This window comes from Entelurus aequoreus, linkage group LG11 (genome assembly GCF_033978785.1).
Source record: "Entelurus aequoreus isolate RoL-2023_Sb linkage group LG11, RoL_Eaeq_v1.1, whole genome shotgun sequence".
In the NCBI taxonomy this organism is placed as follows: domain Eukaryota; kingdom Metazoa; phylum Chordata; class Actinopteri; order Syngnathiformes; family Syngnathidae; genus Entelurus; species Entelurus aequoreus.
Genome location: NC_084741.1, coordinates 65,724,183 through 65,740,830, shown reverse-complemented (window position 1 = coordinate 65,740,830; position 16,648 = coordinate 65,724,183). Strand labels below are relative to the sequence as shown.

General features: G+C 38.0%; 1 protein-coding gene across 5 annotated transcripts in view; it reads left to right on the top strand.

Annotated features, from left to right (window-relative positions):
- Positions 1 to 16,648, top strand: part of fam131bb (family with sequence similarity 131 member Bb) — a 77,248-nt gene that overhangs the window by 35,323 nt on the left and 25,277 nt on the right. For 3 of the 5 annotated variants that reach the window (XM_062063782.1, XM_062063780.1, XM_062063778.1), the window contains exon 2: positions 2,019 to 2,056. In XM_062063782.1, the coding sequence (XP_061919766.1) occupies positions 2,019 to 2,056 (38 nt within the window). The remainder of the gene's footprint in view (positions 1 to 2,018; positions 2,057 to 16,648) is intronic. The other 2 variants (XM_062063781.1, XM_062063779.1) reach the window with 1 other exon arrangement.

Genomic DNA, 16,648 nt, shown 5'->3' with positions numbered 1-16,648 from the left:
AAAATAACTGCAGAAAGTAAGGAAGAAAATATAAGCAAAGTTTCGACTGAACTTTAAGCAAAGGTGGTTAAAAAAGCGATACAATTGACCGCTACCTAAACCACTTAGAAGCTTGACCATATTTCAATCAATCAATCAATCAATCAAAGTTTATTTATATACCCCTTAATCACAGGCGTCTCAAAGGGCTGATTTTTAACTTGCAGCAAAGTAAACAAAGACTGAGTACAGTGCTGCATACCATTATCCTGACAGGTGGTACAAACTACATGGATCCAATTCTAATCCAGTTATTCATCTTATTTTTAATTAGGTTTCTTTCCATTCCATTACTGTATACATTCAACTGTTACACAGAAGTGACAATTCTGTCGGCCAATCAACAGACTGGAACTAATCTATTGCAGGGTTATTAAATCCGGACCGAGAGTGACAACAAAGTTTATTTACTTTAAAAAAGTTGGAAGAGACTATCATCTTTTCAGCAAATAAGTACTACCAACCAACATTAAAATACAGAAGCATAGTAGGCTTATGTATTTATTCAAAACAAGGCAGCGCACAATCACGGAGTACTTACAAGCAGACACAGTGTGTAGACAGAAAAGGGAGAACGGACGCATTTTGACTTAAAAACTAACTATAAAGGTGAAGTTATAAAACACTGAAACACGCTCGGGAAGATGTGCTTTAAGACATGGCTAGTTAGCTAGCGGAGAACGTCCATCCGCAGTCTGCAGTGTTTTAGCTACTTCTAAATCACTAATCCTCGCCTCCATGGCGACAAATCAAGTACGTTTTTACAAGTATCATCCCTGCAGGACGAGGAATAGCTAAACATGCTTCACTACACACCGTAGCTCCGTAGGAGGATACGATAGCTAATTGCTAACAGCAAGCTAGCACCCCTGAATGTAAACGAATGCCATGGGTGGATCTACACCCAACATCCACTGTAATGATACCAAGTACAATAGCGTTTTTGCGTTTTTTTGGGTTGGTGCACTAATTATAAGTGTATCTTGTGTTTTTTATGTTGATTTTAATTTCTTGTGCGGCCCGGTACCAATCGATCCACGGACCGGTACCGTGACTGCTGGTAAAGGTAGAGAAGATGAGCTGAGATAACTGCCAAGAATGTGGCGAAACCCAATTATGTTTGTACGTTAGTTTAAATCAGGGGTGTCAAATTCATTTTAGATCAGGGGCCACATGGAGAAAAATCTACTCCCAAGTGGGCCGGACTGGTAAAATCACGACACGATAACTTAAAAATAAAGACAATTTCAGATTGTTTTCTTTGTTTAAAAATAGAACAAGCACAAATGCACAAATCTTAATGTTGTTGTTGTTGGTTTTTTTACACTTACATGTTGCGGTTAATAATGAATTTGTCATTATTTATATTTTCTGAATAAATGATGTGATAATGTTCATCAGTCAACTCATTGGTGTTAATTTTCAATCTGTCAAGATAAAAAAAATTGTATCAAAATCAAATTACTATATGTTTTTTATGTAGTTTGCTCATTTTCCTCGACTGATGTACTAACATGTGGTTTATCTTGTACATATGTAGCATTATCTACAAAGATACAAATAATTGCTATTGCGACATCCAGTGGACACATTTAGAACAACTGTTTCATTCATTCAAAATTTCACAACCATTTTTATACTTAGGAAACTCATCCCGCGGGGTGGATAAATCCGGTTCGCGGGCCTGATCCGGCCCCTTTGACACCCCTGGTTTAAATACTGTTGAACAAAAACACGTGTTCAAGGATAGTTATTAGCCAAGAAGCAACAAGTTCATATGAGCAGGTCCAGTGCTTTTTTTAAAATATATTTGTCATTTAGCATTGCAAGTGGTAAATAGAAGATGACAGACATATGCACCATGGACTGAAGGACACAGATTGGCCTTCATTGAATGCTCTTGTTTCCAATTGAAGTCACTGAAATCAACATGTTTCTTCTCTCTTTCTCTGTCTCCTCCCCGTTGTCTCGCCACTCAGCAGCAGATGGCGTGCCAGTCCAGAAGGATGGGGAGCAGGTAAGATCTTAACTTACGTTTTACCAGAACTTTACCCACAAGCGAGGACAAGCCGAGGAATCAACATGGCTGACTTGACGTAGTCGCCCGGTGAGCTGCGGTGTGCACAGGCAGCTCACCCGCACCCTGACTGGAGCTCTGGGTCGGTCACGCTAGTATATTAGGGCAGTGTTTTTCAACCACTGTGCCGCGGCACACGTGACATACAGTCTGGTGTATCGTGGGAGTAATTTCACCTATCCATCCATTTCCTACCGCTTGTACCTTTTGGGGTCGCGGGGGGTGCTGGAGCCTATCTCAGCTGCATTCGGGCGGAAAGCAGGGTACACCCTGGACAAGTTCACCTAATTGGGTTAAAAATATTTTTTGCACACCAGTAATTATAATTCGCAATTAATGTGCCGTTGTTGAGTGTCTGTACAGCGCAGGTAGCTAATTGCTTTGTAGATGTCGGAAACATGTCGTGCGAGACGACGATGGTTTGTCATGATCACAACATGCAGAGGCGGTGTGCAGGTAAAAAGGTATCTAATGCTGATACCTAGAGATGTCCGATAATATCGGACTGCCGATATTATCGGCCGATAAATGCTTTAAAATGTAATATCGGAAATTATCGGTATCATTTTCAAAAAGTAAAATTTATGACTTACAGAGCAGTTGCGTCTCCCAGTCATACTTGCCAACCCTCCCGATTTTCCCGAAAATCTCCCGGGGCAACCATTCTCCCGAATTTCTCCCGATTTCCACCCAGACAACAATATTGGGGGCGTGCTGACCCAATCACATACTATCTACGGTTTTTCACACACTCAAGTGAATGCCATGCATACTTGGTCAACAGCCATACAGGTCACACTGAGGGTTGTGGTAAAAACAACTGTAACACTGTTACAAATATGCGCCACAATGTGAACCCACACCAAACAAGAATGACGAACACATTTCGGGGGAACATCCGCATCGTAACACAACATAAACACAACAAAACGAATACCCAGAACCCCTTGCAGCACTAACTCTTCCGGGACCCTACAATATACACCCCCCGCCTCAACTCCGCCCCCCCAACCCCGCCCACTTCAACCTCCTCATGCTCTCTCAGGGAGAGCATGTCCCAAATTCCAAGCTGCTGTTTTGAGGCATGTTAAAAAAAAACAATGCACTTTGTGACTTCAATAATAAATATGGCAGTGCCATGTTGGCACTTTTTTTGATTTATTTTGGAAAACCTTGTTACATTGTTTAATGCATCCAGCGGGGCATCACAACAAAATAAGGCATAATAATGTGTTAATTCCACGACTGTATATATCGGTATCGGTTGATATCGGAATCGGTAATTAAGAGTTGGACAATATCAAAATACCAAAAATAAACAAAAGGCGAGTGCCGCTAAGAAAAGGCATTGAAGCTTAGTCATGGCTATGCAAAACGAAACTAAAACCGAACTGGCTGCAAAGTAAACAAAACACAAAATGCTGGATGACAGCAAAGACTTACAGCGCTTGGAGCAGACGGCGTCCACAAAGTACATCCGTCCATGACATGACAATCAACAATGTCCCCACAAAGAAGGATGGCGTCCGCACAACTTAAATAGTCTTGATTGCGAAAACAAAGCAGGTGTGGAGAATAGCGCTCAAGGGAGACAGGAAACCGCAACAGGAAAATACCAACAAAACAGGAAAAAACACCAAAATAGGAGCGTAAGACAAGAACTAAAACAATACACAGAGGAAAACAGCAAAAAACTCAAAATAAGTCACGGCGTGATGTGACAGTACACCTACTTTGAGACAAGAGCTATGGTGATGCATGGTTGGTGATGGTTTAAAGCAGGGGTCCCTAAACCTTTTGACTCGGGGGCCGCATTGGGTTAAAACAATTTGGCCGGGGGCCGGGCTGTATATATATATATCATCAGTGTGTGAATGTGTGTGTGAATGGGTGAATGTGGAAATACTGTCAAAGCGCTTTGAGTACCTTGAAGGTAGAAAAGCGCTATACAAGTATAACCCATTTATCATTTATTTATTTATATATACTGTATATATATATATATATATATATATATATATGCCCTTGGTGTTTCTTTATTATTTTTTTCTTTTTTCTTTTCTTAGTTTCTTTTCCTAATAAAGTTGTTTTAATATATATCAATACAGTCTGCAAGGGATACAGTCCGTCAGCACACATGGTTGTGCGTGCTGCTGGTCCACTAATAATACTAACCTTTAACAGTTAATTTTACAAATTTTCATTAATTACTAGTTTCTATGTAACTGTTTTTATATTGTTTTACTTTCTTTTTTATTCAAGAAAATGTTTTTAATTTATTTATCTTATTTTATTTGATTCATTTTTTTTAAAAGTACCTTATCTTCACCATACCTGGTTGTCCAAATTAGGCATAATAATGTGTTAATTCCACGACTGTATATATCGGTTGATATCGGTATCGGTTGATATCGGTATCGTAATTAAAGAGTTGGACAATATCGGCATATCGGATATCGGCAAAAAGCCATTATCAGAGATCCCTATTAATATCGGCTACTGAGTTTCGTTTTTTAATGATTTCTGCTTGTGCTGTGCCTCAGGATTTTGAAATACAGTGAAAAACACTGTAAAAGGGAAGTAGTGCGTCACGTCTCGGTCAGTCACTTCCGTTTCCACCACATGATATGTGGCATAGAGCTGGATGAGTGAACAATCTCCAGCTCGGTGGGCTCATTACAGTTGGAGGATGTCTTGACGTCCACCCGACAAGAATTGCTGCTCTGAGCTTGTGAAAAAGAAAACAGTGACCATTCCTATTATATCCTCTCCTCACTTCCTCCTCCTCTGGGAAGTGGCGCAGGAGAGAAGGACATTTCCCACTAAAACCCAGCTTCACTTTTCAACCAAAAGTACTGCTGATTTATTTATGCATCATGCCCTTGCAAGAGGGAAAAAAACACACCCACATATGCCTCCACAAGATATTTTTGGGGGCCTTTTCAAGAAGGAAAATGTGTAGCTCAGGGGTCTCCAACCCGTCGCTCGCAGGTTTCCAGTAGTACATAGAGATGTGACATTTGTGAACGAGTCACCTCTTTTAGGTGAATGATAAAAACTTATTTGCAGTTGCGAGCACACAAATTACCAAGGCATGTGCGCAAAACACGACTGGACAGAGTCAAAGGAATCGTAGCAATATTTGGATTCACTTTTCCGGTGAATTGTTTTGCTGTGGATTTGTAAAGTTGTTCAGCCGTGCACACACCTGGTAGTGTAGTACAATTTTATATTTTTATTGCGTCCTAATTTTTATTCTAGTTTTACTGATATTTGTTATATAAATTGATGCATACTATTCTTATTCATTGTTTTTATTTGTTGTGTACTTTTTTTTGGTGAGCAAAAATTCAAAATAGTAATGCATATGCAATGCATATGTGATGGAATATAAGAATATTTGTATGCAATAAAACCAAACCAAAATAAATATACATAGGTGGGATGTGCACGTTTTAATTATTCTGATCCAAATCTTATTTTATAACTTCGACTGGTGCAACAAGTTAATTCTGGAAATAAGAAAACAATAATAATAATAATAAAAATGTATACAGTATATATGTATGTATATATATATATATATATATATATATATATATATATATATATATATATATATATATATATATATATATATATATATATATATATATATATATATATATATATACAGTACAGGCCAAAAGTTTGGACACACCTTCTCATTCAATGCATTTTCTTTATTTTCATGACTATTTACAATGTAGATTGTCACTGAAGGCATCAAATTAATTAATTTACTTGTTCATTTCCTGTTATTAGCTGTTTACTTTCTGCTGTAACACGTTTTATCTACACTTCTTTAAGTGTACAAAGTACTTATTTGTTGGTGTTTATAGATAGCTTAGAGGTTAGTTTAGCTATTAGCATGGCTTGCTCTTGTGTAACATGTTTAGCCTCGCCCTCCAGTGGTAATGAATGAATTATGAATGAACACATGTGGAGTTATGTACTTAACAAAAAAAGGTGAAATAACTGAAAACATGTTTTATATTCTAGTTTCTTCAAAATAGCCACCCTTTGCTCTGATTACTGCTTTGCACACTCTTGGCATTCTCTTGATGAGCTTCAAGCACACTTGTGAAGTGAAGCATCACCTCTTGAAGCTCATCGAGAGAATGCCAAGAGTAAATTAATAGGAGGGTAATATAACAATAACTGTTGGTGTGTCAGCATTGTCGCAGTAAGAGGAGGGCGGCTTATCCCATAAATTGGTGGTGTCATTACCAAATGGAGTATCAGTATATGATCGAGTCAATAATGATAACATCGATATTTTCATTCTCTCAAAATAATTTTTTGGGTCAATTTTTTTCATTTTTACAAACTCAAAGAATACCGTATTTTTTGGAGTATAAGTCGCACTGGAGTATAAGTCCCATTTTTGGGGGAAATTTATTGGATAAAACCCAACCCCAAGAATAGACATTTGAAAGGCAATTTAAAATAAATAAAGAATAGTGAACAACAGGCTGAATAAGTGTACGTTATATGAGGCATAAATAACCAACTGAGAACGTGCCTGGTATGTTAACGTAACATATTATGGTAAGAGTCATTCAAATAACTATAACATATAGAACATGCTATACGTTTACCAAACAATCTGTCACTCCTAATCGCTAAATCCCATGAAATCTTATACGTCTAGTCTCTTACGTGAATGAGCTAAATAATATTATTTGATATTTTACGGTAATGTGTTAATAATTTCACACATAAGTCGCTCCTGAGTATAAGTCTCACCCCCGGCCAAACTATGAAAAAAACTGCGACTTATAGTCCGAAAAATACGGTAATTCCCTGAACCCAGAGGGACTTTGAGGGCAAAAACAAAGGATTAAAAAAAAAGCAGTAGATAGATTTTTGCTTTTGTTTAGTTTTTGTGTATTATTGACTTTGTTTTTCTCAAACAATTGCATGTAATAAAAGAAAATAAGGAACTAGTGTAAATATTGTGTTGATATTGTTAAACTTTCAATAGCACTCACAATAAATGAATGGCAACATTTACAGTCAATACATGTGATCATTATGGGTATTGGCCAATCTCAGTAAAGGATGAACGGTATCGTCAGCATAAAACCCTGTTAGGAACATCCCTATGGTAATTATTTGTTACTTATTATCTTCCCAGCATTCTAGTAGTTTTATAGGTGTTTTTTTCATGTTTTACAACGCCGTGAATTAAACTGGTATGTTGAGTAATGACACCCTGACATTTTTAGCAACTAACAAGTTCATCAAGCAAGTCTGTTGTAATTCTCTCTTACCAGCTCAAAATCTATGTAATGATGTTATATATCGAGGTGCACACTACAACGAAATGCAAATTATTTTTATGGTGTCCTAAAGAGTAAGTTGTGGGTATTAGTGTACCAAAATGTATTTCGATACTTTTCGGTATTTTGCTAAATAAAGGGGACCACAAAAAATGGCATTATTGGCTTTATTTTACCAAAAAAATCTTAGGGTACATTAAACATATGTTTATTATTGTAATTTTGTCCTTAAATAAAATAGTGAACATACAAGACAACTTGTCTTTTAGTAGTAAGTAAGTAAACAAAGGCTCCTAATTTAGTCTGCTGACATATGCAGTAACATATTGTGTCATTTATCATTCTATTATTTTGTCAACATTATTAAGGACAAGTGGGAAAAAATTAATAATTAATCTACTTGTTCATTTATTGTTAATATCTGCTTATTTTCTCTTTTAACATGTTCTATCTACACTTCTGTTGTTTGGATGCTTTACATTAGTTTTGGATGATACCACAAATTTAGGTATCAATCCGATACCAAGTAGTTACAGGATCATACATTGGTCATATTCAAAGTTCTCATGTGTCCAGGGACATATTTCCTGAGTTTATAAACATAATATAAATTTTTTTAAAAACGAAAAAAGATTTTGTGATGCTAAAAAATATTGATGTAATTATAGTAGTATCGACTAGATACGCTACTGTACTTGGTATCATTACAGTGGATGTCAGGTGTAGATCCACCAATGGCGTTTGTTTACATTCATGATCGGCATCATTAGCGGTGACGCCGGTGAGCTGCAGGGATGATACTTGTGAGAAACTTACTTGATTTGTCGCCATGGAGGCGAGGATTAGTGATTTAGAAGTAGCTAAAACACTGCAAATGGACGTTCGCCGCTAGCTAGCTAGCCATGTCTTAAAGCACCTCTTCCTGATGGTGTTTCAGTGTTATAACTTCACCTTTATCTTTAGTTTTTAGGCCAAAAATGCGTCCGTTCTCCCTTTTCTGTCTACACACTGTGTCTGCTTGTAAGTACTCAGTGATTGTGCACTGCCGAACATGCTCTAATGCTCGTAAAACCAACAATGACATGACGTGACGACGACAAGGGTGCGGGGGTGGGGGACCGGTACTTTTTAGAGGCGGTATAGTACCGAATATGATTCATTAGTATCGCGGTACTATACTAACACAGGTATACCGTACAACCCTAGCGGATGCCAAACATTTGTTAAGGTTTGGATCGCAAAAAGCTGTGAAATTAAATGTTGAAAAAAGGAGAAGCCCTCGTCCATTACCACATTGTAAAAGTAGCTCGAAGAAGAAGAAAAAAAGGTTGGAGACCCCTTGGTATGGCTTCTTCACTCGGTGCACTGGAGCAGGCAAGAGTTACACCTTTTCATTACTCATGCTCCTGTGGAAGGAGATGCATGTACAAGGAAAGAGCTATAAAGGAAACATATTCACACAAAAAAAGGAGTGAAGAAGTTGTACTGATTAATAGGCTTCTGCGTGCAGCTGTCATGTCATGTGGGTTATTGTTCAGTTACATTACCGTGACATCTATTAAAAACGAGTGTAAGGAAGAAGTTACAATGTTAAATTATCCATCCATCCATCCATTTTCTACGGCTTGTCCCTTTCGGGGCCGCGGGGGTTGCTGGAGCCTATCTCAGCTGAGGTGGCGACTTGTCCAGGGTGTACCCAGCCTTCCGCCTGAATGCAGCTGAGAATGTTAAATGAATACAATTATATTTTTTCGAGAAAAGTCATAATATAATTTACAGCCTATTTGCTGAAGGAATACCAAATGATCAAACAGCTCCCACAGCCACAAATGACTGACAGATGTTGGCATATTTCCGAGCTGTCTTTTAAAATGTGTAGCGGAGCCTTTTCCCATTTTTTTTTTATTTGTATTTTTTTTTTACAATACCTGTTCTCCGTGAAGTAGTGGGGGTTAACACCGAGCGAGTTCATCGCTTGTGGCAGATCAAAAGTAATATCATTTTCATGACAAAGGAGGTTTTTCCTTCATTAGTGAGGGATGTTTTTCTCACAACTGATGCTCTACGGCAGACCTGGGCAAAACACGGCCCGCGGGCCACAGGCGGCCTGTTAAAATTTTCAATCACGTTCTACATAATTTTTTTACGCCTTTAACATCAAAACTGTAGCCGCCATTATGATGTGCAGTGCTGTTTTTAAATGACTGTAAGTCTTGAACTATAGAAGGTATTTCAATGGTTGAAATCTGCGCTTTTGAGTGTTATAGGAGTTATTACTGCAATGTACGTCACAGCAGCTCAGACCAGGAACAATGCAGAGTGGGCGGGGTTTGTTTTCAGAGCAGCCAACCCGAAACATGTGTGTCAGGAACAGATGCGGAAGCAGAGTTTTACGTGATAATATATCATATTGTAAGTGTTTGTTACACTTTGCATTCATATTTTGCTGTTTTGTACATTTTTGTTGTGTTTTTGCTTGATTTTAAAATATGTCTATGGAGGAGCTGGTCTGACAAGTAACAGAGGAGCGACGTTCGTATGTTGTTAATATTCAGTGTTTTATTGTTCGTAGTTAATATTGTAAATCCCACTTTCTTTATTTCTACATTTTGGGTGTCCCATTCAGTAAAAAACTGTAAAATTCCATTCCGTTTTTTCGAAGTGGTCCGTCGTTTTTAGAACTCTATCGGAAATTGTGACTTTTGGTATTAGTGTTCCTGAAAAAAAGGGACCCCCAACACCATACTTGCCAACCTTGACACCTCCGAATTCGGGAGATGGGGGGGGGGGGGGGGGGGGGTTTGAAGTGGGCGGGGTTTGGTGGTAGCGGGGGTGTATATTGTAGCGTCCCGGAAGAGTTGGTGCTGCAAGGGGTTCTGGGTATTTGTTCTGTTGTGTTTATGTCGTGTTACGGTGCAGATGTTCTCCCGAAATGTGTTTGTCATTCTTGTTTGGTGTGGATTCACAGTGTGGCGCATATTTGTAACAGTGTTAAAGTTGTTTATACGGCCACCCTCAGTGTGACCTGTATGGCTGTTGATCAAGTATGCATTGCATTCACCTACGTGTCATGTGACTGTGCCGGCACGCTGTTTGTATGGAGGAAAAGCGGACGTGACGACAGGTTGTAGAGGACGCTAAAGGCAGTGCCTTTAAGGCACGCCCCCAATAATGTTGTCGGGAGAATGGTTGCCCCGGGAGATTTTTGGGAGGGGCACTGAAATTCGGGAGTCTCCCGGGAAAATCGGGAGGGTTGGCAAGTATGCCCAACACACATACTGTACAGCAGATTTTTACAGCTAAACGTGTACGTATCATTTATACACGCAGACACATTTTTTCTCTCAATGTGGCCCCAGATTCAAAATATTTGCCCAGCTCTGCTCCACGGACACAGATTACATTAAAATCTGTAAAAAGTTCACTTTGTTGCCTTTTTAGGAGACATTTAATATTTGATTTTAACATAGTATTTTTCTACTTTTTACTACTAGGATCAATTAATTTAATTAATTACATCCATCCCTACAATTAGGATGAACAAAATTGCATTTTTATGCAGGGAAAGCGACACTGTAATTAAGTCCTCTTTCATTTGTCCATGTGCACAATGGCTAGAATGCCTCCTTTCACTAAAAACAGTGACAGTGATAATTGACTTTTCTGCACTGGCAGTAGCCACCAAGGATGCCGGTCTAGTTAGTGCCCAGCTGACAAAGAGAAATCCCGCCTTATCGTTTTTGTCCTCAGCTGCACCAGCGGCCTCGAAACACACACACACACACACACACACACACACACACACACACACACACACACACACACACACACACACACACACACACACACACACACACACACACACACACACACACACGCTTCCTGCTGCTCCAAACTTAAGTCTTTTGTCCGACTGCTGCATCAGATACTACTGACATATATTTATGTATCTCTATTAGACACACACAGGCTTTTACCAGCATCCTAGTATACACTCACCTGCCACAATAGTACAAAACCCAAAACCAGTGAGGTTTGCACGTTGTGTAAATCGTAAATAAAAACAGAATACAATGATTTGCAAATCCTTTTCAAACTATATTCAATTGAATAGACTGCAAAGATAAGATACTTAACGTTCGAACTGGAAAACTTAATTTTTTTGCCTGCAACATGTTTCAAAAAAGCTGGCACAAGTGGCAAAAAAGACTGAGAAAGTTGAGGAATGCTCATCAAACACTTATTTGGAACATCCCACAGGTGAACAGGCTAACTGGGAACAGGTGGGTGCCATGATTGGGCATAAAAGCAGCTTCCATGAAATGCTCAGTCATTCACAAACAAGGATGGGGCGAGGATCACCACTTTGTGAACAAATGCCTGAGCAAATTGTTTAAGAACAACATTTCTCAACCAGCTACAGCAAGGAATTTAGGGATTTCACCATCTACGGTCTGTAATATCATCAAAAGGTTCAGAGAATCTGGAGAAATCACTGCACGTAAGCAGCAAGGCTGAAAACCAACATTGAATGCCCGTGACCTTTGATACCTCTGGCGGTACTGCATCAAAAACATCAGTGTGTAAAGGATATCACCACATGGGCTCAGGAACACTTCAGAAAACCACTGTCAGTAACTAGTTTGTCACTACATCTGTAAGTGCAAGTTAAAAGTCGGCTTTGCAAAGCGAAAGCCGTTTATCAACAGCACCCCGAAACGCCACCGGCTTCACTGGGCCCGAGCTCATCTAAGATGGACTGATGCAAAGTGGAAAAGTGTTCTGTGGTCTGACGAGTCCACATTTCAAATTGTTTTTGGAAACTGTGGACGTCCTGTCTTCCGGACCAAAGAGGAAAAGAACCATCCGGACTGTTCTAAAGTTGAAAAGCCAGCATCTGTGATGGTATGGGGGTGTATTAGTGCCCAAGGCATGGGTAACTTACACATCTGTGAAGGCACCATTAATGCTGAAAGGTACATACAGGTTTTGGAGCAACATATGTTGCCATCCATGCAACGTTATCATGCCAAGCCACGTGTTACAACAGTGTGGCTTCATAGTAAATGAGTGTGGGTACTAGACTGGCCTGCCTGTAGTCCAGACCTGTCTTCCATTGAAAATGTGTGGTGTAATATGAAGCCTAAAATACCACAACAGAGACCTCGGACTGTTGAACAACTTAAGCTGTACATCAAGCAAGAATGGGAAAGAATTCCACCTGAAAAGCTTCAAAAATGTGTCTCCTCAATTCCCAAACGTTTACTGAGTGTTGTTAAAAGGAAAGGCCAGGTAACACAGTGGTAAAAATGCCCCTGTGCCAACTTTTTTGCAATGTGTTGCTCCCATTAAATTCTAAGTTAATGATTTGCAAAAAAAATATTACGTTTCTCAGTTCGAACATTAATTATCTTGTCTTTGCAGTCTATTCAATTGAATATAAGTTGAAAAGGATTTGCAAATCATTGTATTCTGTTTTTAGTTACGAATTACACAAGGTGCCAACTTCAGTGGTTTTGGGTTTTGTAGATACTAATATTACACATCTACACCACAGTCTCATGAGGCTGTCAGAACATTTAACAATATGTTTAATTTTTGTGCAGCGATTTGGCACTACCTGGCTGTTACATGGCGGTATGCATTGTAAGTCCGCTTCTAAACACACACCTGAGGTCTCATCTTTAAAGCTTGCGTACGTACAAAACAGGGCCAAAGATGTGTAACGCTGTTTACCAAGCAAAGTATGTGATCTATGAAAACAACCATTTGCTGTAATGAATGTAGGTCCATTCATTTTGTACTACATACCCAACTTAGCAATGTTGTCTTGACTTTTTTGTAGTATTCAGACCCCTCTAAATACTATGGGAGTAATTATTCAGATTTTTTTGATGGATTAGTTTCTTACAGAGGCGTATCATATTCGCATGCCATGAACATTAAAAGTGTAAGACAGGAAGTGTTTCTTGCGTTTGCATTTACTCAATAATCAAATACAAGCAGAGCACTTCCACAAGCTCGGGGGGAGAGCATTACCCCCGCCGTGAAAGGCAGGGTGTGGAAGTGTGCAGAGCACCTCCGCAAGCATGCAGCTTAGCCTTTGACTGGCGAAAATAGAGCCTGAAAACTCTCTTCTGTTGTTTGGGAACACTTTGCCTTATACGCGAACCAGGGGTGTACAAAATGCCATTTGCAGACCCCACTTAAAACAATAAAACTCGAGCAAAAATGTTGAACTCAAGCAAAATGGAGCGAGAAAAAGATGAAATGTTGATACTAAAAAAATATAACACGTAAGGACTGATCTACTAAAGGTTTGTGTGTATTAAAACTTGTGCAAACTTGATAGCCTACGCTACTGATCTACTAAGCTTGTGTGCAGAGGATTGTGTCTCTAGAGGGAGTAAAATAAGAAGTGCAATCTATTTAGGGGGTCTGTCCTCCTTAATATGTAGAATATATGCTGATCATCAGAACGCCCAAAATACTGTGCGCATAAATGTAAATGTAATTATTTAGCACACGCGTTGGGATTTATCAAGAGTAAAACTATACTGTGGCCGCTGTTTTGCGTCTATATTTAGTACGTTTAAAGAGGACATGCAAACCGGCAGTTGCGCTGAAATGGCTGTGAGAAAGGAGGCGATTGCACTGCGGCTCCATCCTACGTATACTTTGCAACATACACTATATGGACTGTCAATACTTGTCCAGGGTTTTTCCTGGCTCAAATTGAGGCAGAGGTGGTACAATCATGACCATGCCCCAGAATTTTAACGCACCATTTATTTTTATTTTTTTTCAATTTACAGTACCGTATTTTTCGGACTTTAAGTCGCAGTTTTTTTCATAGTTTGTGCGACTTATACTCAGGAGCGACTTATGTGTGAAATTATTAACACATTACCGTAAAATATCAAATAATATTATTGAGCTCATTCACGTAAGAGACTAGACCAGGGGTCACCAACCTTTTTGAAACCAAGAGCTACTTTTTGGGTACTGATTAATGCGAAGGGCTACCAGTTTGATACACACTTAAATAAATGGCCAGAAATAGCCAATTTGCTAAATTTACCTTTAACTCTATGTTATTATTAATAATTAATGATATTTACACTTAATTGAACGGTTTAAAAGAGGAGAAAACACGAAAAAAATTACAATTACATTTTGAAACATAGTTTATCTTCAATTTTGACTCTTTAAAATTCAACCGAAAAAAAGAAGAGAAAAACTAGCTAATTCGAATCTTTTTAAAAAAAATTTAAAAAAGAATTTATGGAACATCATTAGTAATTTTTCCTGATTAAGATTAATTTTAGAATTTTGATGACATGTTTTAAATAGGTTAAAATCCAATCTGCACTTTGTTAGAATATATAACAAATTGGACCAAGCTATATTTCTAACAAAGACAAATCATTATTTCGTCTAGATTTTCCAGAACAAAAATTTTAAAAGAAATTCAAAAGACTTTGAAATAAGATTTAAATTTGATTCTACAGATTTTGTATTTGCCAGAATAATTGTTTTGAATTTTAATCATAATAAGTTTGAAGAAATGTTTCACAAATGTTCTTCGTCGAAAAAACAGAAGCTAAAATGAAGAATTAAATTAAAATGTATTTATTATTCTTTACAATAAAAAAAATAAATTTACTTGAACATTGATTTAAATTGTCAGGAAAAAATAGGAAGGAATTTAAAAGGTAAAAAGGTATATGTGTTTAAAAATCCTAAAATCATTTTTAAGGTTGTATTTTTTCTCTAAAATTGTCTTTCTGAAAGTAATAAGAAGCAAAGTAAAAAAACTAATTGAATTTATTCAAACAAGTGAAGACCAAGTCTTTAAAATATTTTCTTGGATTTTCAAATTCTATTTGAGTTTTGTCTCTCTTAGAATTAAAAATGTCGTGCAAAGCGAGACCAGCTTGCTGGTAAATAAATACAATTATAAAAATAGAGGCAGCTCACTGGTAAGTGCTGCTATTTGAGTTTTTTTTTAGAACAGGCCAGCGGGCTACTCATCTGGTCCTTACGGGCTACCTGGTGCCCGCGGGCACCACGTTGGTGACCCCTGGACTAGACGTATAAGATTTCATGGGATTTAGCAATTAGGAGTGACAGATCGTTTGGTAAACGTATAGCATGTTCTATATGTTATAGTTATTTGAATGACTCTTACCATAATATGTTACGTTAACATACCAGGCACGTTCTCAGTTGGTTATTTATGCCTCATATAACGTACACTTATTCAGCCTGTTTTTCACTATTCTTTAATTATTTTAAATTGCCTTTCAAATGTCTATTCTTGGTGTTGGCTTTTATCAAATAAATTTCCCCCAAAAATGTGACTTATACTCCAGTGCGACTTATATATGTTTTTTTCCTTCTTTATTTTGCATTTTCGGCAGGTGCGACTTATACTCCGGTGCGACTTATATTCTGAAAAATACGGTAATATGCTGTAAAGAACACCATAAAATGTGTCATTTTTAGTAATTTGATGGATAGTTTGCTGTAAAATCATAAGCAGATATTTAAGTATTTATTTTTATTTAGACAAAAAAATGTTTGGAAAGTATGATAATATACTGTAATATTTGTTGCAATAATGGATACTATTAAAGTTTAAAAGGCATGCAATTTCAAGCAGTACATATATTGTTCGGTCAAAATTAAAAAATATGAAGTACTTTATTAACACATATCATTTCCGGGTGTTTGTGGGCCAGATAAAATGATGTCACAGGCCAGATCTGGCCCCCGGGCCTTGAGTTTGACACCTGTGGCCCAAGCGCTTGCATTAGAGAATGATGGGCTCATAGCTTGTGTGGTGGGGCCACTTTTGCTTGAGACACTCATAGATGATTTTGAATCAGCCTTCAAGCGCTCACATGTTGTCCCACCATGAATTATTACATTTTAACTGCCTGTTACGTTAATTTCTCTGCTCTGTTTCACCTGGACTCTTGAATTTCCTCCTCGCGAGATCGCTTTTTAAAGTAGTGGCTGATTTTGCCTGCCATATCTGCAACGCTAAAAATTAACTTTTTTTAAAAATAAACATGACATGCATGTACCGTATTTTCCGCACCATAAGCCGCACCTAAAAACCACAATTTTTCTCAAAAGCAGACAGTGCGGCTAATAACCCGGTGCGCCTTATATATGGATTAATATTCATATTTATTTTCAT